A 22,109-nucleotide genomic window follows, 5' to 3' on the forward strand; every position below is an offset into this window, starting at 1 on the left:
GTGGAGCCCAAAGTGGGTTCTGGAGGTTCTGGAGGTTCTGGAGGCCCGGCATCCTGCATGTTCTGGTTCCCTCCCTGCTGGTACCAACAACCTTTCAGCAGGTCAAAGTTCTTCTAATGATCATCATTGGATCCAGGTGAGTTAAACCAGGGAGAGACTAGAACCTGCAGGATGCCGGACCTCCAGAACCTCCAGAACCTCCAGAACCTCCAGAAACTCCAGAACCTTCAGAACCTTCAGAACCTCCAGAACCTCAAGAACCTCCAGAACCTCCAGAACCTCCAGAACCTCCAGAACCCCCAGAACCTCCAGAAACTCCAGAACCTTCAGAACCTTCAGAACCTCCAGAACCTCAAGAACCTTCAGAACCTCTAGAACCTTCAGAACCTCCAGAACCCACTTTGGACCCCCTGATGTAGAGAGAGAGGAGAGAAAGGAGGACAGAAGATGGAGAACGAGGATCTGCTGTGGCGCCCCCTGGTGGGAGCTGTTGGAAAGAGTCCAGGAAGACAAAGTGAATAACAGAAAAAACCTTCATGGTGGATTAAATGAACATTAATTATGATATCTGTAATAGAGTGGTTTGTTGCCCCTAGTGGTAGAAATGCAGATATACCTGTTCTAGGTATAGTTCTTATTAGGCCAACTTATTAGCGTTGACTTAGCAAGAAAGCTGTACTGAAGTGGCTGTCTGTTTTCCTGCGTTCCACCATTAAAAAGATTTCGTCTCCACATTCCCTATGCTTCATTCTTCCAACCCCAGAATATCACAATATCATACAAATATTAGTTTATAGAAATTATTGTTGTCTAGAGGGTTTTTCACAGAATCGTTTCCATGAACTGCATGTGTGTCAATCTGTGATGGACTTTTGTCAAACAGTTTCATCATTTAATTGGATTAATCACAATTAATCAGAACGTCCATCTTTCTAAGCCTGATATGTAAATAAGCATCTTTCATGGTTCTTTCAGAAATGTTGTCCCATTAAACCCCAAAGGGAAACTCACTCAACTCCACATTCATACAACTTGTAGCAACTTGTTCAGTTTGGGACTTTTAGATCTTTAGATTTTATTTTCTAGTTCTTGGATCCTCCACTCCTCACTGAGAACCATTTCTCCTGTCGTTCTCAGTGTGTCGACCCAGTAAAGTGCTGCTGTTAACCAGTTAACCCTCCACAGACCTTTAGGTCACAATCGGTTGATTAACCTTCATCACTTGATATTAACACCTTCATCTCCAGCTCAGCTCCTCTAGAGGCCTGGGAGCTTCAGGACTTGATGTTTCTGGCAGGTGTTTCATCATCAGGTGTTTCTTCAGGTTTCTGTTGGAGCCCCTCCTCCAGTGTGGGGGTCACTCTGGGGTCACTGACCCCTGAGCTGGTATGACCCAAGTCGATACTATTGTCTTCACCTGTTGGGATCTTTACAGGACCAGCTCCTGCACTGCTATGATCAGTGTTCCTGTGCCGTCTGTCAGTCCAGCCCTCTCTGAGGATTTGATCATTTCAGCTCCGTCCATCTGAGGAAGTGATGTCAGTGGTTCTTCACATGCAGGTTTTTTTCTCCCATCATGGTTCCTTCAGCTTCTTCTCTTCCAGTTTCCATTGTCTGAAACATTCACAGAGAGCTTCATCCCTCAAGGTCTTCTTCCTGATGCATGTTTGGAGTTTAAACATTTCATTTTGGATTGTGGCTCTTATCCTCACTAGACCTCTGCCTCCTTCTGTGTGCTCAATGTTTAGTCCTGTATTTATAAAGGATCCCTGGTCCAGTACAGGGATTCTATACTTGGGGCAGAATCCACCGTCCATGGTGAATATCCTTCATGTCTGAATTTCAAGGTATCTGATTACCCACAAGGCATTGCTGTTGTTTGTCTGGACCTTGATGTTGCCACTGAGTTGTCCTGTCAGGACCTTCCTTACTGGCTGCAGGTTTTATTTGTTTTCTTGTGGCCTCTTTGCCATTTGTCTGTAGTGTCCAAAGGTTCTTGTCTCTGTCCTCTGATATCCCCTCTGTGTGGATCATCTTCCCTGTTTGTCACCATCCAACAACATTTCTCCAGCCTGACTGACGTTTTGATGCCGTTGCTGTAGATCAGATGTCAGCAGACAGTTTGATATTTGTAGAGAAAGTTACTGTGACCCCATTTCTGAGGGTCACTATTGATGATGATGTGATTGTTTGTCTGAGGGGATTCAGGTCCATGCAGAACTACAACTATATATTCCACATTTGCTGGAGTTTTGTGCTGCTGGTTGTCAAATGGGCTCAAGAGTTGCTTTCCAAATCCTGATGGAGTTTATAATGAAGGTCAGAGTGTTGCTGACCGTGTTCAGCTTTAGGCCAACCAGGATCCATGTGTGTGTTGGTCTTCTTGTTCAACAGGGAAGACAAAGACATGAGTGAAGGTGGTGACATCACAAGGCCATGGATCCACGATGCTCAGCCTCCAGTCCGATAAGATGTTGTTATCAAGGTGTGTCCTTGGGAGCGCTCAGCTCCACAGCTGCATGGATAACAGGAGGGGTGAGATGGGAAGGAGCTTTATGTTTACATTTCTTCAAGGAGATTGAAATATGCAGCCCTTCCAAGATAACTTGGGAAAGACAGTTCAGATACAGAATGTCTTAGTTCAAGTAGATTATAAATTTCAATCTTCCATGAAGTCTCTCCCATACTTCTCAATTCCCAATTATCCAAATTATTTTGTTGTTTCACTGAACTGAAACCAGCAACTTCTCCAAGATCGATTCCATCCTGTTAGTGAGTTTTGAGTCCTCAGCTGGGCTGAGAGTCTCAGCAAGACTCACATCCAACTTGTGTCTCTGTCCACACCAACAGTCTGAGTGTTCGCTAGTTCGGCCAAGTCCGTCACAAATTTATCGATAATCCAGGAATCTGCAAGCTCCAAACAGCAGAAATCCTGTTCTGAAGATATCCAGGTGAATCCTGCAGGACAAGAGGCTCTCCTCTGCCCAGACTTTTCCTCTAGACAATTTTATCAATTGCATTGAAAGACCAGTAGACCAGATCCATAATTTGTAGATTTGGAGGATGTGCAAAGAAAGGCTCCAAAATTATAGAAAAAAATCACAAAAACAGAGCAAGGAGGTCAGGGAGGGAGCAGAGGAAACAAGTGTCTGTTTCACAAAGACAAAGAAACTAAATGTCTGGTTGTTGTTAAAACAAGAAATAATACAAATAAACAAAAACCAAATAGAGAAAAACTATGAATACCAAGAACTTTTAGACTAGATTTATTTTCTATCTTGTTTCCTCTGAGTGATTATTTTCTACCAAAGTCTGTTCAGATCATGGAGACCAGAGTGTGTGTGTTTGATACGGAGTGTGTGTGTTGATCCGGAGTGTGTGTGTGTTGATCCGGAGTGTGTGTGTGTTGATCCGGAGTGTGTGTGTGTTTGAAACAGAGTGTGTGTGTTTGATACAGAGTGTGTGTGTTTGATACGGAGTGTGTGTGTTTGATCCGGTGTGTGTGTGTTGATCTGTGTTGCTTGAAGGAAACGGAGAGCGACTCGCTGCTGGAGTGGCAACATGTCAGCATGAACAGATCAGTACCCAGATTGGACTGGAGGAGGCGCTGTTCTGAACCAATGAACTGAGTGATCCAGTGAACGGATCACTGATCCGATAAGTTCAGTTCACTCAGATGAACAGTTCTTCTCATCGCCCTTCCGCTCCTCCTTCTTCCTGTTTTCTGTCGCAGCTCGTGGATTATCGGTGTTTCCGAATATTTGATATTTTATTGATTATTGGCCGACAAACAGCAAATATAATAAGGTTTAATGTTTAAAGAGAATCTTCTGGTGTTTTGTTGTTTCTATGTAATGTCGCGGTGAGAGAAATACGAGAAACTGACGGTGGATTGAAACCCGGAAATGGATTCTGTAGCAGCTACTTCATTGTTTTCGGTCCTGAACTTCATCATCTTCATCTTCATCTCTTCTGTCTCTACAGGCGAGTTTCTGGAGGAAAACTTCAGATTGAAAGTTATTCTGATCAGAGATCCATCGATAGTTAAAGTGATGCTATCCACGGAGACACATGTTGACGTAACGATGATAATCCTGGTCATAGTTTAGGGACCAGTTAGTTCGTTCACAGTAAACAGACTGGATCATCACAACCAGTGAATCCAGGAGTTGAACCGTCTGACTGAAGCCTGTTGGACCTTAAAGACCGTTAAAGACATTGAGACGGTCCGGTTCTGGTGGCTCCTCCTCCAGGGCCGGAGCTAGCCCTTTGCTCTCCCGGAGCACACAGGCTTTGTGGGGCCCCGGCCCCTGACAGGAGAAATAATTCAATATTTATCTTTACTGGTGAAAAACTGAGGCTCAACAATCAACCAGTTTCCAGTGGGATTAAAGAATCAAATCAAATCTAGTCAATAAAATGTAATCTGGAACCAGGACTCAACCTGTGAGGCTGTTTGATCAAAGTTATTTTTGGGCTGTTTTCTGATCCAAACACTTAAAAACATCAGAGGTCAGATTTTCTAGAGGAAACTGACCTTTATAATCAGGATGATTCTGTTCGCTGTGGAAGAATCATTAGAAGGAGTTTATTACTGTTTGGGTTTGTAGTTCATTTGTTTTGAAGCCATTCTCTGATCAATATTCTCCTGATCATCAAATTGATCTGAACTGTTTTGGGCCCTTTAGACGTCACCAATCTGGATGTTCAGCTTCAGAAAAAGGATCAATAATGAACCTTCAGAACAGAAACAGGACTGATCCATTGATCTTTATTGGACATAAACATTGTATCAGAACTTTTCATTCAATGACACAAAAACATAATTATTTATAGAACTATCTGTTTTGATCAATAAGTTGTTTTTGCAGGTTATCAATCAGGTTTTGTGGTTTGTATCAATTGTTTCAACATCCTGTTCAGAATAACTCCTTTTTGATTATTTCTAAATGTTTACTGCTTTTTATTGATCGTTTTCATATTTTAATGTGTTCAACAGTCTAGAGCTGCTTCAGTAGAAAATATCTTCATGTAAAAACATGTTTTGTCTTCAACAGTAAAATAAATCAGTATCTTCTTCCTGATCCTCTCAGGTTTCACTCTCACTGCATTCTGGGAGTTGTAGTCCTTTCTGCTCTGTATGGATAAATGAAAACCTTCATGTTATGATCTTTGTAGCATCACTGTTCTGATGTTAAAGGAAGAAACTCTGTAGGTTCCTTTGGTAAATCAATAAATGACCTTTGACCTCTCTGCTCTGTTTCCTCCTACAGATCAGACAAACATCACAGCTCAAACTGGACAGGACACATTTCTGCCCTGCAGATCTCCTGATAATAAACCTGTTGCATTTGTTGAGTGGATCAGATCTGATCTGGGGTCAGAATATCTTCTTCTTTACAGAAATGATCAACTTGATCTAGAAAACCAGCATGTGATGTTTAAGGACCGAGTGGATCTGCAGGACAGACAGATGAAGGATGGAAACGTGTCTTTGGTTCTGAAGAACGTGACGACTGACGACAGAGGAGCTTATGAATGTCGAATCATTCAGACAGAAACAAACAGCCTGAGGAAGACCATGGTCATCATCAACCTGGATGTTCTTCCTCCTCCAGGTGAGTTGATGTCTGTCTGTGTAAAACATTTACCTTCACTCATCAGAAGTTTCCAAGTTTCTGCCTCCTCTCTCCTGCTCAGCTCCTTCAAACTAGCCAGCAGCAATTAGCAAGCATCTGCTGGACCTGCTGAGCTCATTATAGGAGCTGCTGCTCAGAGCATCACTGGTAAAACTGTTAAAGAGTTAATAGAGGATCCATGTTGTAATGACTTCCTGGAGGCGGAGTTTCAGAAACAGCAGGAGTTTTTAAAGAGACAGAGGCCCAATTTCAATGAGTTAAATTACAACTTAAATTTCTTTTAAGTTATATTTTATAAGGAGTGAAGGTAACATGGTTACTTGATTTTGCTATAAAATGAAACTACATGGCTAGAAAATACACAAAACTACCCTTAATGCAAAGTAAATACTTCTTATGATGCTAAAGGTAAATTTTAACTGAGTGAAATTCATTTTCAGTCTGTCAAATAAACAAGAACATTTAATGTGACTAAATGTCTGGTTGATGTTAAAACAAGAAATAATAGAAATAAACAAAAAGCAAATAGAGAAAAACTATGAATACCAAGAACTTTTAGACTTGATTTATTTTCTATCTTGTTTCCTCTGATTGATTATTTTCTACCAAAGTTTGTTAAGATCATGGAGACCAGAGTGTGTGTGTTTGATACGGAGTGTGTGTGTTTTATACGGGGTGTGTGTGTTTGATACAGAGTGTGTGTGTTTGATACAGAGTGTGTGTGTTTGATACAGAGTGTGTGTTTGATCCGGAGTGTGTGTGTTTGATCCGGAGTGTGTGTGTTTGATACAGAGTGTGTGTGTTTCATCCAGAGTGTGTGTTTGATCCGGAGTGTGTGTGTTTGATTCGGAGTGTGTGTGTTTGATCCGGAGAGTGTGTGTATGATTCGGAGTGTGTGTGTTTGATTCGGAGTGTGTGTGTTTGATACAGAGTGTGTGTGTTTGATACAGAGTGTGTGTGTTTGATACGGTGTGTGTGTGTTTGATCCAGAGTGTGTGTGTTGATCTGTGTTGCTTGAAGGAAACGGAGAGCGACTCGCTGCTGCAGTGACAACATGTCAGCATGAACAGATCAGTACCCAGATATGACTGGAGGAGGCGCTGTTCTGAACCAATGAACTGAGTGATCCGGTGAACGGATCACTGATCCGACAGGTTCAGTTCACTCAGATGAACAGTTCTTCTCATCGCCCTTCCGCTCCTCCTTCTTCCTGTTTTCTGTCGCAGCTCGTGGATTATCGGTGTTTCCGAATATTTGATATTTTATTGATTATTGGCCGACAAACAGCAAATATAATAAGGTTTAATGTTTAAAGAGAATCTTCTGGTGTTTTGTTGTTTCTATGTAATGTCGCGGTGAGAGAAATACGAGAAACTGACGGTGGATTGAAACCCGGAAATGGATTCTGTAGCAGCTACTTCATTGTTTTCGGTCCTGAACTTCATCATCTTCATCTTCATCTCTTCTGTCTCTACAGGCGAGTTTCTGGAGGAAAACTTCAGATTGAAAGTTATTCTGATCAGAGATCCATCGATAGTTAAAGTGATGCTATCCACGGAGACACATGTTGACGTAACGATGATAATCCTGGTCATAGTTTAGGGACCAGTTAGTTCGTTCACAGTAAACAGACTGGATCATCACAACCAGTGAATCCAGGAGTTGAACCGTCTGACTGAAGCCTGTTGGACCTTAAAGACCGTTAAAGACATTGAGACGGTCCGGTTCTGGTGGCTCCTCCTCCAGGGCCGGAGCTAGCCCTTTGCTCTCCCGGAGCACACAGGCTTTGTGGGGCCCCGGCCCCTGACAGGAGAAATAATTCAATATTTATCTTTACTGGTGAAAAACTGAGGCTCAACAATCAACCAGTTTCCAGTGGGATTAAAGAATCAAATCAAATCTAGTGAATAAAATGTAATCTGGAACCAGGACTCAACCTGTGTGGCTGTTTGATCAAAGTTATTTTTGGGCTGTTTTCTGATCCAAACACTTAAAAACATCAGAGGTCAGATTTTCTAGAGGAAACTGACCTTTATAATCAGGATGATTCTGTTTGCTGTGGAAGAATCATTAGAAGGAGTTTATTACTGTTTGGATTTGTAGTTCATTTGTTTTGAAGCCATTCTCTGATCAATATTCTCCTGATCATCAAATTGATCTGAACTGTTTTGGGCCCTTTAGACGTCACCAATCTGGATGTTCAGCTTCAGAAAAAGGATCAATAATGAACCTTCAGAACAGAAACAGGACTGATCCATTGATCTTTATTGGACATAAACATTGTATCAGAACTTTTCATCCAATGACACAAAAACATAATTATTTATAGAACTATCTGTTTTGATCAATAAGTTGTTTTTGCAGGTTATCAATCAGGTTTTGTGGTTTGTATCAATTGTTTCAACATCCTGTTCAGAATAACTCCTTTTTGATTATTTCTAAATGTTTACTGCTTTTAATTGATCATTTTCATATTTTAATGTGTTCAACAGTCTAGAGCTGCTTCAGTAGAAAATATCTTCATGTAAAAACATGTTTTGTCTTCAACAGTAAAATAAATCAGTATCTTCTTCCTGATCCTCTCAGGTTTCACTCTCACTGCATTCTGGGAGTTGTAGTCCTTTCTGCTCTGTATGGATAAATGAAAACCTTCATGTTATGATCTTTGTAGCATCACTGTTCTGATGTTAAAGGAAGAAACTCTGTAGGTTCCTTTGGTAAATCAATAAATGACCTTTGACCTCTCTGCTCTGTTTCCTCTTACAGATCAGAAAAACATCACAGCTCAAACTGGACAGGACACATTTCTGCCCTGCAGATCTCCTGATAATAAACCTGTTGCATTTGTTGAGTGGAGGAGATCTGATCTGGGGTCAGAATATCTTCTTCTGTACAGAAATGACAAGATTGATCTAGAAAACCAGCATGTGATGTTTAAGGACCGAGTGGATCTGCAGGACAGACAGATGAAGGATGGAAACGTGTCTTTGGTTCTGAAGAACGTGACGACTGACGACAGAGGAGCTTATGAATGTCGAATCGTTCAAACAGAAACAAACAGCCAGAGGAAAACCATCATCAATCTGATAGTAACGTCTCCAGGTAAGTTAATGTTTTTTTGTTTCTCATTTCAGCTAAAAGCTGTTTGGTGATTTCAGAGTGAAACATCAGAGAGTCCAGAAGGTTTATTATCTGAAACCTCTGAGTTCAGTTTAACTCTCAAATTGGAAAATAATTCTAGTTTTCTCTTCCAGAAATAGATGTTAACTTAAATATATCACCATGGTAACCAATTCCAGTGTTGTAGTACTGGAAACTACTTTTCGATGTTGTCTGTCTTGGACATCAAAGACTTTAGGGTTTGTTTGAAGACTTAGTCTGGCTGTTGCCTTCCTGTTCAATTCCAGTTGATTCAATCAGGGGCGGATCTACTGGGTGGCAATGGGGGGGGGGGGCGTTACCATCCCAACTGAGAGCCATGCCACCCCTGTTGCCTCCCAGCTGGTGACTATGAATTCAATAAATAGTTGTGGGAAATCAGACATTGAGCGCATGAATCTCATTTTTCCTACAACATTGAATGCAGCACAATGTAACCTGACACCTAGTGGTGAGTAGCAGGAAGTGAAGGACAGAGGCAGCAGCATTGATATAAATGGATGGATGTTACTGGTGCAGCTTCCCGACCAGCACGGCGCTCATCCAACTGAGATCCAACTGCACAACAACAGACCTGACACTCATGGCTTGGTGGACTCACCTGGTTCCTATTTACACTAATGAGCCAACAATGCTGTGAACCGGAAGTGAAGGTGGGGAAACGGGGCAAAGATGCATTCAAGAGCCAGAAACGGATGGGAATTTACAGCTATTTCATGTAAAAACTGTTTTCAACTAATACACCATCCGGTTACAACCATGAGCCACATTTAAAGACCAACATAAAGGTCACCTCAACTCTGTTTTACACTGAAATATTTTCTGCTTCACATATTGAGAAGAAGCTACAATCTGTTAAAAATAACAGATGTGTGCAAAACCCATGATCCAATGACTGATGGAGATTGACACCAGTCCTCCCACAACCCTGAGGGACACCAGGCTGGAAAGGATGGATGACAACAATTCCTGTGAAATGAGCAAAAGTCAGTGAGGTAGAAGAATGTGTGTTTGGACCCAACGATGACAGAACCAAGGACTGATAGTGGCCTGATCCAGATTCCAGACCAGAGGACAAAGGGATTGGTGAAAAACTCTGAATCCCAGAAGGCCCAGCTCTTCACAGCTCGCTGTAAAACAAACATCTTTGGTTGAGGGAGATTCTAGTAAAGACGGGTCCCTGTGACATCATAGAGCTTTAAAAGGATATCAGAGACAAGAACTGGCCTTCAGGTGAAATTCTGCATGGCAGGAATCCTGAAGCTCTGCAGAAACAAAGTGAGATCATCTTCAGTTAGCTGGTCAAGTGACAGACCTTCCTTTTTCTTTGTGCACTGAAAGAAGAACCTCTGGAAACATGAAAGTGGGACCAACTGGGACCATCCAACAGTCTGAGTCCCTGCAGGATGAGATCTAGTCCTGGATCCTCCAGGATGAACCATGAAGTGGTTCCAGGTTCTGTTCTTACCATGATCAACCAGTCTGCAGGAGAATCTGGCCCCGTCCGTTAACCAGTAGCAGCTGGTGCTATCCTGACCTGATCAGACATACCAGAGGACTGCATGTCCTGACACTCCATCAGGTCACTGTGGAAAATGAATTGATGCCATACAATACCTAAAGGTCCAGCCAACAACAACATTCTTCACAGAGTCAAGAGACGCTGACATTAACCTGACCGATGAACCAAAAGGAAGCAAAGTTAGCATGCTAACGTTAGCATGCTAACACCTCAGCTAACACAGCAACCTCCAGGATCCCAAACCCTCAGGGTCAGGTGACCTGGACATGAGGTCATGTGACTGAGGTCAGATAGAGAGGTGGCCATGAAAGACAAAACCAAAGCCAATAAAAAGTGGTCAGTCCTCCATCAGCAGACAAACTCCCAGCTGTACTGGACCACAGGCCCAACAAGACCAGCAGAGTACCAGTAATCAGATTACTGGACTCCAAGTGGACCCAGTAATCAGATTACTGGACTCCAAGAGGACCCAGTAATCAGATTACTGGACTCCAAGAGGACCCAGTAATCAGATTACTGGACTCCAAGAGGACCCAGTAATCAGATTACTGGACTCCAAGAGGACCCAGTAATCAGATTACTGGACTCCAAGAGGACACAGCTCCCATGAGCTCCCTCTTCCTGTCAGAAGGTGGCGCTGGTTTCATCAAAGTCCCTCAATGAATCAACGACGTCATAAAACAGAAACATCGACTCTTTAATTCCTGAACCTGTGAAAACTTTTCATCTAAAGACTCACCAGGCTGCATCTCCTGTTCCTGGCTGCTAACGCTAACGGCAGAGTGACCTTTAGCTGCATCCGTTGACCTTTGTTCAACCTGACGCCACTTTTCAAGGATGATGATGTCACCACGCAGCGCCGTCCGCCATCTTGTTCCCACCTTTCACTGCAGCTACTATGTAACTTTCCAGTTAGCCTTCCTTCATCCTGTGGTTTTTATTTAGCCTCAGTGCTAATTTGTCCTCATTCAGCCATTTTCTTCACCAATTTAATCCATTATTATAAATATAATTTATTAATAAATGCCCTGATACCTTATTATTGGCTATTGATTTTTAAACAAGATAATATCCACACAATCTAGATTTTTAAAACTTTACAGCAAAAAACCAAAACAAACATTTTGAAATAATGTTTCATTGTTAGTCATAAACTTCTCCTCCAACTTCATTTTTTCTGCTGTGATAAAAGTTTAAGACAATAAAATCTTCAGGTTGACAATAGAAAAGCTGCTAGCAGCAGGTTATACAAGGATTGTGTTGCCATGGCGATATATTGAAAATGTAGCTTTAAGTTTTTACATCACCACCTTTCTTCCTGATGTTTTCTAAAGATGTTTTAGTTTAGAGTCCAGAAATCAGATGAGGATCTTCAGTCGTTTTCTACCTGAACATCAAACTAACAGCTGGTTCTGTTCTGCAGGGGAACCGGATGGACGGAACCGAGACGGACCTGCTGGTCGGAGGAATCTGTGGATTTATGTGGTGGTTGGTCTGATTGGTCTGATGGTTTCTGTAGCTTTAGGTATTTTTGTTTATTGGATCTGTAAAAAACCTTTGTGTTTGAGTCCAAAGTCAAACCAGAGTTCTGAAGAACCACTTCAAGCTGAGCAGCCTTTAACGGGTCAGAACCAACCAGCTGATTAGTGAGTCCAGTTTGATGGATCCAGAACCTTCATCATGAATCACAGACTGTTTTCATCGGAACCAGAGGAAACCCAAACTGGTATCAGCTGGTTCTGTCCTTCACCAGAACCAAACCAGGCCGTTACAGAACCGTTACAGAACCGTTACAGAACCATTACAGAACCGATCCGTTCCAGAACCCGTCCAAACTGGACCGAATGCTTCATTATTACAGAAACTGAGTGAAGCTGCAGGTTATTGTCAGGATCTGCTGACAGTTTGTGACTTTTAGACGTTTCTTGTGGATTTAAAATGTTTTTATTTTCTGTTTCTGTTACTGAGCTGCTTAAAGAGACGGAGGCTTTTATTTGATTTATTTATTCAGGATGGATCTCACTTGGAAACAAAAACTGATTTTCACAAGAATCTTGTTCCATCCTCATATACAGTCATATTCAATAACCTGGAATATTATTGAAAAGTTCATTTTTTCAGAAACTCAGTTCAAAAAGTGAAACAGAAACAGATTAAACTGATTGAAGTTTTTTATTTTTGTTCATTGTGATTTTAGTGAAAACACATTGAAGATTAATATTAATCAGAACAATAAATAACTTTTAATGCAGAAATATGAATTTTCAAAATATACTTTTAATCTGACAAAAAGTTTCATCTGCACATTTATTCTGTCTTATTAAATATGAGATAGATTTTATATTTTATTATAAACTGTTTGTGTTAAATGTTCCTCCTGGAAGCATCTAAAGCATTTCATTTATTTCATTTATTACATTTATTTCATTTATTACATTTCTGATATTTACAGCATTTCTCCAGTCAAAGCAGAAACATTTCACTGGTTTTACTGGTTATACAGGTTTCACTGGTTATACTGGTTTCAATGGTTTCAGTGTCTGATCCTGTTGCTGTTACTTAAAGCTGCATGAATGTTGCTTCAGTCTCAGTTTCCTGTCTTTACTACCAGGTGGTTTGATTTGTGTCTGATCGTGTTCCTGGTTCTGGACTCAGTGTCCAATCAGAACAATAAATAAATTATAACAATAAATAAATTATAACAATAAATAAATTATAACAATAAATAAATCAGAACAATAAATAAATTATAACAATAAATAAATTATAACAATAAATAAATTATAACAATAAATAAATCAGAACAATAAATAAATTATAACAATAAATAAATTATAACAATAAATAAATCAGAACAATAAATAAATTATAACAATAAATAAATTATAACAATAAATAAATTATAACAATAAATTTTCTGGGTTTGGATCTTTATTGTAATAAGTTGTAAAATCCCTGCAGGTCAGATTGTTGAATCATCAGGTCAGCAGATCAACCAACATGTTCAGACAGCAGAAATCACTCCACATGATGTTCAGCTGGTTCACATCAATCCTGTTTATTAAAATCATAAAACTCAAACTTACCGTCCTTTAAATCCGTCGTTTTGTTTAAAATGTTTCTTCTTTGCAGAAATTCTGGATTTTCTTCAAAATGTTTCCATGCAAAACGTTTCAGTTTGATTTTATTCCATTTGATGAAAGTGGGAGAGAAGCTGCTTGGTTCACTTAGAACTTTATTACAAAATCAGCTCAGGTTTAATCTGTCATTAATTTGACCAGATTATTTTAAAATCAAAAATTATGCAAATTGTTTCATAACTGTCACTTTATTATCAAAGTTATTAAGTTGATTTTTAATTAAAATATTTGAACATTTTTCCTAAAGTAACTGATTTTATGAATTATTTCTGTTTTAGGTCATTAAATACTGTTAATCATAAAAATATATAATAAACCTCTGATATATATTTAATGTTTAAGGAAATATTTGAGGGTTTTTTCAGCCATTTTGTTTCCAAAACTAATAAAATAACCCAGAATCTAAATCCATGACCAGCAGGTCAAAGGTCAGATCGTCCAATCTGCTCTTAGAACGTGAGGATCCCTGACCTTGAGTAAAGGTCACATCCAGGATCTGTAAACTAACTGAACAATAACTGGATCAGAACATAACAACAGTCTGTTTCTGTTTACTGTCACATAATGCATTATGACATCATCAAGACAATTTAAAAATACTTCTTACATCAGCAAGAAAAAACAAACTTCAAAGATTTAAACGTTTCTGTTTCTAAACTGTCAGAAAACTGAAAATAAGTTTATAGATTCTGGAGTCTTTACCGCCCCCTGCTGTTTCAGAGAGAGAACTGCATGAGTACAAAGTTCTGAACTTTTTACTTTATTATTTGTTAAATAATTAACAGAAAATGAAGCAACTTAAAAAACCATTCATTAATTTATCTGGCTAGCTATGTAGCTTTGTAAGCTAGCTATCTATCTAGAGAGCTGATTGGCTGAACCGGCTTTGGTTCTGTTGGTTGTGGATTTATCAGGATGGATCAATATCACCAGATTTTGACATAAAATGTGAAAGAGGAAAAGTTCAGTTTGTTTTAAAGGCAGATTATTTTTTACACCATCCGTTAATCACCTGCTGTAACAAACAGCATCTTCAGTTCAACTCCAGTTCATGTTTTTTTCTTCATGCTGGTTTAATTTCACATTTAGTTTTTTGTCTAAATTAAAAAAACAAAATGTATTTTCTTTAAATGAACTTCCCATACACAGTAAAGCCAACATTTATCTAGATAAAACCAGAACCAGAGCAACAAACCTGTTGAGGGGGAGGAGCTCCATCAGGTGGAGGATGCTGATTGGACCAGGTTCTGTTCTGGGTTCCTCCATCATCAGTCAGAACCAGAACCAGAGACCGTCTCGGTTCTCCATCTGGTTTTCTGGATCCATCTGATCTCTGCAGAGGATCAGACTCTGACTGCAGCTCATGTCTGAGGATTTGATCCCAGCAGCTCAGAGTCCAGGATCAGCTGAGATCTTCATCTGACCTGCAGGAGAAACACAAAGTTAAACGGATCCAACGGATCCAACGGATCCAACGGACCGCTGCTCTCTGGACCGGGCCGGATCCTCACACCCTGAATGAAAACCTCATGAATCACAAACTGAACTTTACAGGAGAGGAAAGAAAAACGTAAACATTTAAACCATCTGATCAACATGAAATGAACTTTTTAATGTTTTCAGTTCAAACATTAAATGCCTGATCAGCAGTTTTACTATCAGCTGTAAACATCATGAGATCAGGAACCGGTTCTTCTGGTCGGTCGGATTGAGGAACGTTCACTGAACCGCAGCTGAAACTCCGAGTTTCTCCTTTCGTCCTTGAAACAAAGAGAAGCAGCTGATTGGCTGAAAGAGTTTAAACCTGATTGATTGATTGATTGATTGATTGATTGATTGATTGATTGATTGATTGATTGATTGGCTGAAAGTTTAAACCTGATCAGCAGCTTTTGTCTCTAAAACAATAAAAGACTGAAAACTTTCCAGACATTGAACCACTGATCTCTCTAATCACCTTTAACCTGAACACATCTGGGCTCTTGCTGACTCACCTGAAAGAACAAACACCACCTGGTGGACAGAGTGGAGAACTGCAGGAGAAATATCCCAGAAACTGTAGTTGGTTTGTCAAATTAAAATCTATTGAACCTTCTGATGACAATAAATGAAATAATTTTTAAATCAGCTGCTTCTTGTTACTTCACACAGAAAGTTTATCTGATTATATTTAGATAAATATTTTACTTTGATGTTTTTACTGATGTCTGCTCAACAAACTGGGAAAATAAAGTTTATTTTATGTTGAAACTTTTATAGTTTCTGTTTTTACTGATTTTAAAATTAAAATAGTTTAATGTTTGTCTTAGTTGAGTTTATATGGACTGAAAAACTTAGTTTGTTTTAACAGTCAGAGTCACACCGTTTTCTAAATGAAATGGTTTAACTGAAAACTAAAAGTTGAATTTAAATAAAAGCAGGAAAGTTAGAAAAGTTTCTATGGTCACAAAATGTCTGACAGCCGACTCATCATTTCCTCAAGAAACAGAAAGTGGTTAGAAAACAAATGATCCCACAACTGGTCACCATGACAACCAGGTTTCAATATAGACGACTTTCTGCCGGCCGACATCATCAAAGCTTTTAAAAAATGATATTTAGTGAAAACAGTTCAGCCTGAAGAAATCAGATTTTATCTGTTGAACCAACATCTGATTATTTACAGTTGGACTGAAGCATGAAGGAGGAAACGAGGACATGCAGGGTGTCCTTATTTACATGTTGGTCTGACTGGACCCAAAACAACTGGACCCATCAGAACCCATCAGAACCTCAGACTGGGACCCATCAGAACCTCAGACTGGGACCCATCAGGACCCATCAGAACCTCGTCGGTTCTGGTTCCATGTGAATGAAAGAACCAAACAGAAGCAGAACTTTCTCACTTCCACATTTTGTGAGGATTTTCCCAGGAACTGGACCTGCTTTCTGTTTGGTTACCAAATGAAACAGAATCTGGTTTTGCATAAACAAATGATCCAATAGGAACAAAAGATCCTTTAACAGGTTTTGGATCAGAACTGGGAGAACTGGTCTGAATACTGGACTCTTTAATCTGGAACAGATCAAATCTTCTGACTGGTTCCATTTTAGATAACAAATGATTCTCAATCATATTTTATAGAATCTATAAATGCTTAAATAATTAGATTTATTCTGATCTTCTCTCGGTTCCAGATGATCATCAGACATTCAGGAAACAATCAGCGACAGTTTAACTCATGGAAACTTTTCTCTAATAATCAATAATCACTTTTCCACCATTAATATCTGTGGTGGTGAATTAATATTTATTCTGACAGATTAACAGATTTATTTCTGAATAAAATCATTTTCTCTTCTGCTTCATGTCAATCAGAAAGTAAATCTCACCTGAGCGGCTCCCTGCTGAGACCCATCAGACTGAGAGTCCAGAACCAACCCAGCCCGGTTTACCAGTCAGCTGTTGGGTCACATGATCCAAGCGGCTCTCCTCATTGGTTCCCAGCAGGAAGGCGTCTCTGTTGCTCCACATTCTTTCTGTTTCCTGATTCTTTGACTCCAGTTTCCAGTTTTTCCACCTGCTGAGTTTTTCAAGGTGCAGCTCAAACAAACATCAGCAGAAAAACTTTAAATTCATGTCAGATTAATATCTGCTGACATCAAATTGACCCGTTTTAAAGTTTATTTTTTATTTTTTTTAAATAGTTAGAAATATTTTTTTGCATGAAACTTTTTCTATTTGTCTCAATAGATGCACTCTACATATAAACTGAAAATGTATTCATTTTGCACATTTTCACCCCCTGTGTTTATTTCTTACATTGATACTGTTTGGGTCAATTTGACCCGGCAGTGAAGTTAAAGTGCAAAAAAAGATTAAAAAATGTCAAATTCTATGTTACCTTGTAGCTATGAATCATATTTTACCACACACACACACACACACACACACACCACACACACACACACGCACACACACGCACGCACGCACACACACACACACACACACACACACACACACACACTTCCTCACTGTTCTCTTCACTTCAGCAGTAAACTGATCCATCAGGTGTTCATTCATCGTGACGTGAATCTTTTCTCTTCCTGTGGATAAGCTCCTCCCACTCTGAGTGGAAACTCAGCAGAAATGGAGGAAAACATAAAAACTCTGCATGACTCATTTATTTTATTTTAATCAGCAGGTCAATTTGACCCTGAACAGTTTGTGTGTCTCAAGTTCTATTATAAAAATCAACCATTAAAAAAATAAAGTGTAATATAAAAATTTACGAAAAATCAATTTGAAGGAAATGATTGTTTTTTGTGTCTAAGTTTTTTTTAATGGACATAAAAAATGTAAATTCTACTTTTTATGTCCAAATGAGTAAATTAGTAGGTTGTTGTCATTGATCCTTAATTTCTGAGAAATAATAAATTTACACAAATATTGATTGAACTGGTTAATATTGGAGTTAATAATCAGATAAAAAATGTTTTGGAGGAATTTTCAGTTTCTGACACTAAAGCATCAATAAACACGAAGTTATTGCTGGACCTCAGAAACAAACATAACAGGAGGATTAATATCTGCTGTGTGCAACAGGAACTGACCGGTCAGAGGGTCAGTTTGGATGACATCACTTCCTGCTTCCTGTTAGTTGCTGAAATCAGTGGAATAAATGGGAAAAGTTTCTCTGCAGCCTGAAAATCCAGAGAATCTGATCCTGATGTGACATGATGATGGAGATTCACATCAACCAGCAACAAGACGACGACCAGAACCTGAAGAACCTGAAGAACCTGAAGGGCCCTTCAGGGGACAGAGTGACCCACATCTGGAGGCCCTGAGTTCTCCACGCCGCCGCCGTGGGTTCGATTCCCGGACCCGGGGACATTTGCCGCATGTCTTCCCTTCCTGTCAGCCTGCTGTCATTTAAGGACCGTAGAGCCACAAAAGACCTGGAGAGGAGAAAAGAGAAGGTTGTTATAAAATAATGAGATTTCACTGCATTTAAAGTTCATTTGGTTTTTATTCAATTTCAACAAAAAGATCAAAGAATCTGATTGTGACTCAAGCAGATGAATTCATGAACAAACTCACTGACCAGCTGCAGGATGAACGTATGAAATCATTCAGCTAATATGACAACATGAACACAGTCACCACTGAACTGGGCCCCACCGTGGAGACGAACTGGGCCCCACCGTGGAGACGAACTGGGCCCCATGGTGGAGACGAACTGGGCCCCTTCATGGAGATGAACTGGGCCCCTTCATGGAGATGAACTGGGCCCCATGGTGGAGATGAACTGGGCCCCATGGTGGAGACGAACTGGGCCCCTTCATGGAGATGAACTGGGCCCCATGGTGGAGAGGAACTGGGCCCCATGGTGGAGACGAACTGGGCCCCATGGTGGAGACGAACTGGGCCCCATGGTGGAGACGAACTGGGCCCCTTCATGGAGATGAACTGGGCCCCATGTGTGATGAAATGTCTACGGGTTTTGATGTTGATCAGGAGTCACAAGCAGCTCTTCTGGATCCATCTGATCTCTTTTTCTGGATGTTTGTGATCTGCAGAATCACAAACATTCAGTGTTTGAAAGATCCAAAATGACAACAAATCCAGATTGTCTGTAAACGACGAAGCTTTTCTGAGCGTTCTGGATAAAGACGTTTACCAAACTGAGGATCACAGCTGGGTGGCCACTTTACCATTTGACTCTCCAAGAGCTTCTTCCCAGTAACCAGGAACATGAAGAACCTAAACTGGAGAAAAAGCCAGAAATGAAAGAACAGCTTGATAAAGACCAAACTGAACCAGCTCCCCTTTAGCAGAAGGTCAAGAACTCTGGGCTCTTCCAACATTTAGTGTCTGAATAAACCAGGACAGATCAGGGTGCTGTTGGATCCACATGCTGCATGTGAAGGAGTTTCTTTAAATGCCAGACTGGAGCAACTCTGATAGGAGATCTGCTGAGGTTTCTGAGAACTGGTCGCTGTCACAGCAGAGAGGATCAGAGAGATGATCTCTGTTTCCTCTGGTATGAAGATAAAAACCTTGACAAGAACAAAGCAGAGTGCAGAATGAAGGTCCAGGTGTTTGGAAACACACCATCACCTGCTGAGGCTATAAGCTGCTGGACAGGCTGAGAATGAAGACGGTTCTGATGCCAGACGGTTTTATGTTGACCTTCTGGTTCTGTGCAGAATGAAATGTTGAGCTGAGATGATGAAAAGTCCAGAGTCATTGTCCCTGAGAGATCTTCTTGAAATGTTGACTTTAATAAACTAAAACTCTTGGTTAAAACCTCAAATATACATTTAGGAATCTCTCATTTAGTTCATGTGAATCTTCATTCTTTATAGCCGACATTCAAAACGGCTCCAAGATGAAACTTGTCTGTTAGCAGCTTTGATTTGATCAGAGGAATCTGTCTTTAAGGACATTCCTGTTTTCTACCTGCCTGAACCTGAACATTTCACTGAATCCTTGGTTTGGAGGAGAAACTCAGAGGAACTGCAGATCTCACAGATCTTCTTAGTTTCAACCTGAAATGTCTGCAGGAAACAGATGAATGTGAAGAAGAACATGAAGAGGATCTGAAACAACCAGACTGAACTCAGAAACACAAAGTCTCAGCAGGTTGATCTGTTTAAACAGTAAATCTGTGTTTGAATAAGTTAGCATGCTGCTAAAGCTACTGCTGCTAAAGCTACTGCTGCTAAAGCTACTGCTGCTAAAGCTACTGCTGCTAAAGCCACTGCTGCTAAAGCCACTGCTGCTAAAGCTACTGCTGCTAAAGCTACTGCTGCTAAAGCCACTGCTGCTAAAGCTACTGCTGCTAAAGCTACTGCTGCTAAAGCTAATGCTGCTAAAGTACTGCTGCTAAAGCTAATGCTGCTAAAGCCACTGCTGCTAAAGCTAATGCTGCTAAAGCCGCTGCTGCTAAAGCCGCTGCTGCTAAAGCTACTGCTGCTAAAGCTACTGCTGCTAAAGCTACTGCTGCTAAAGGTACTGCTGCTAAAGCTACTGCTGCTAAAGCTACTGCTGCTAAAGCCACTGCTGCTAAAGCTAATGCTGCTAAAGCCGCTGCTGCTAAAGCTACTGCTGCTAAAGTTAATGCTGCTAAAGCTACTGCTGCTAAAGCTACTGCTGCTAAAGCCACTGCTGCTAAAGCTAATGCTGCTAAAGCCGCTGCTGCTAAAGCTACTGCTGCTAACGCTAATGCTGCTAAAGCTACTGCTGCTAAAGCCACTGTTGCTAAAGCCACTGCTGCTAAAGCTACTGCTGCTAAAGCCACTGCTGCTAAAGCTAATGCTGCTAAAGCAGCTGCTGCTAAAGCTACTGAAGAATTGTGGAAGAATTAAACACATTAAATAAAATATAGATAATACTTTGTTTATTTCAATCCCATGAAGCAGCAGAATTATTGATTGATTATTGATCAGACATGATGTCTTTAACTCATGATGGTTGATGGTGAAAACATGAAGGACTCTTAAAGCTGCAGCTGGAGCTCAGAGGAACCAACTGGACCGGAACCAGTGAAATCCTTCAGTCTGATGCAGGAGAGTCACTGGGAGAACTGGAGTCCAGATCCACTGGGACTGGTCAGATATCAATGATTGATCATCAATTTATGGGTTTTATGTGAATCAGACAGAAATCATCAACATGTGAGTTACAGCAAAACCTTTCAGCTTCAATCAGTGAAATATAATCAGTTTAAACTGAACCAGGAGATCATCTGGGTTTTTGTTTCTATTGCTTTTCAGAATAAAGTTAAAATTATGAGAATAACTTTAAACTTTGATTTTATAAATAAAGATTATTTAAAAAAGCTGAAAAACCTCTGGATCATTTGAGTTATTTTTATTTCAAAGATCTGAAGTGTGAAAAAGGGAACAAAGCTGCTGTTTTCTGATGAATCTTCCTCTTCAGGTTCATGAACATCATGCTGATTTATTCTGACTGTGGTGATTAATATTCTGCATTTTGATTTTCAGAGAGCGATCCAGCTGTGATTTATTCAGCTGTCAGAACAGAAAACATCAGCTGCAGACCGATAGTCAGAGAAAACAGAAACAGGTGAAGGAACTGATTTACTGCATGTTGATGCAAAACCTGTTTTATTAAAGTAAAATATGTAAACTTGATCCTGAATCTGTTTCAGAGCCACATCATTTCCTCCTCACTGAGAAAATCTGCTGAAGGAAACAGAGAAAAAGTGAGTTCTGCTGCAGAAGTTAGATTCTTCTCTTGCCTTCAGCGAGCCGTAAACCTCCAGAGCCACGTTTTCCACAACCTGAGAAACTAACTTATTCACCACCAGGAGATCATCTGGGTTTCTGTTTCTTTAGCTTTTCAGAATAAACTGAAAATTATGAGAATAACCTTAAACTTTTATAAATAAAGATGATAAAAAAAAGCTGAAAAACTTTTGGATCATTTGAGTTATTTTATTTCAAAGATATTTTTAGACAAAATAACAGAAAACAACCTGAAGGTGATGCTTTGGTTTCACACTGAGGGATTTTCTGCAGTTTGAACAAATTTATTCTGAGGTTTTGGTTTAATTTTCTTCACTTGCTGTAAATAAGTTTCCACTGCTGAACCGCAGACGGACAGACAGACAGACGGACAGACAGACAGACAGACAGACA

General features: G+C 40.1%; 1 protein-coding gene across 1 annotated transcript; it reads left to right on the forward strand.

Moving 5' to 3' along the window:
- The first annotated feature begins 3,477 nt into the window (after nucleotides 1–3,477).
- Nucleotides 3,478–13,405, forward strand: LOC122820831 (tyrosine-protein kinase-like otk). The gene is made up of 5 exons (XM_044098460.1): nucleotides 3,478–3,984; nucleotides 5,274–5,618; nucleotides 8,406–8,741; nucleotides 11,744–11,973; nucleotides 12,013–13,405. Exons 1-4 carry the CDS (start codon nucleotides 3,906–3,908, stop codon nucleotides 11,965–11,967), a joined length of 984 nt encoding a protein of 327 aa, XP_043954395.1. The 5' UTR covers nucleotides 3,478–3,905; the 3' UTR covers nucleotides 11,968–11,973; nucleotides 12,013–13,405.
- Nucleotides 13,406–22,109: the final 8,704 nt, after the last annotated feature.

Source organism: Gambusia affinis, linkage group LG18 (assembly GCF_019740435.1).
Source record: "Gambusia affinis linkage group LG18, SWU_Gaff_1.0, whole genome shotgun sequence".
Lineage (NCBI taxonomy): Eukaryota > Metazoa > Chordata > Actinopteri > Cyprinodontiformes > Poeciliidae > Gambusia > Gambusia affinis.

Excerpts from the sequence above, each read along its gene's own strand:
- LOC122820831 (XM_044098460.1), top strand. The coding sequence starts at position 3,906 with ATGGATTCTGTAGCAGCTACTTCATTGTTTTCGGTCCTGAACTTCATC. Across the intron at positions 5,619-8,405 it reads GGATGTTCTTCCTCCTCCAG|ATCAGAAAAACATCACAGCT; the intron begins GTGAGTTGATGT and ends TTCCTCTTACAG. Across the intron at positions 8,742-11,743 it reads TCTGATAGTAACGTCTCCAG|GGGAACCGGATGGACGGAAC; the intron begins GTAAGTTAATGT and ends TCTGTTCTGCAG.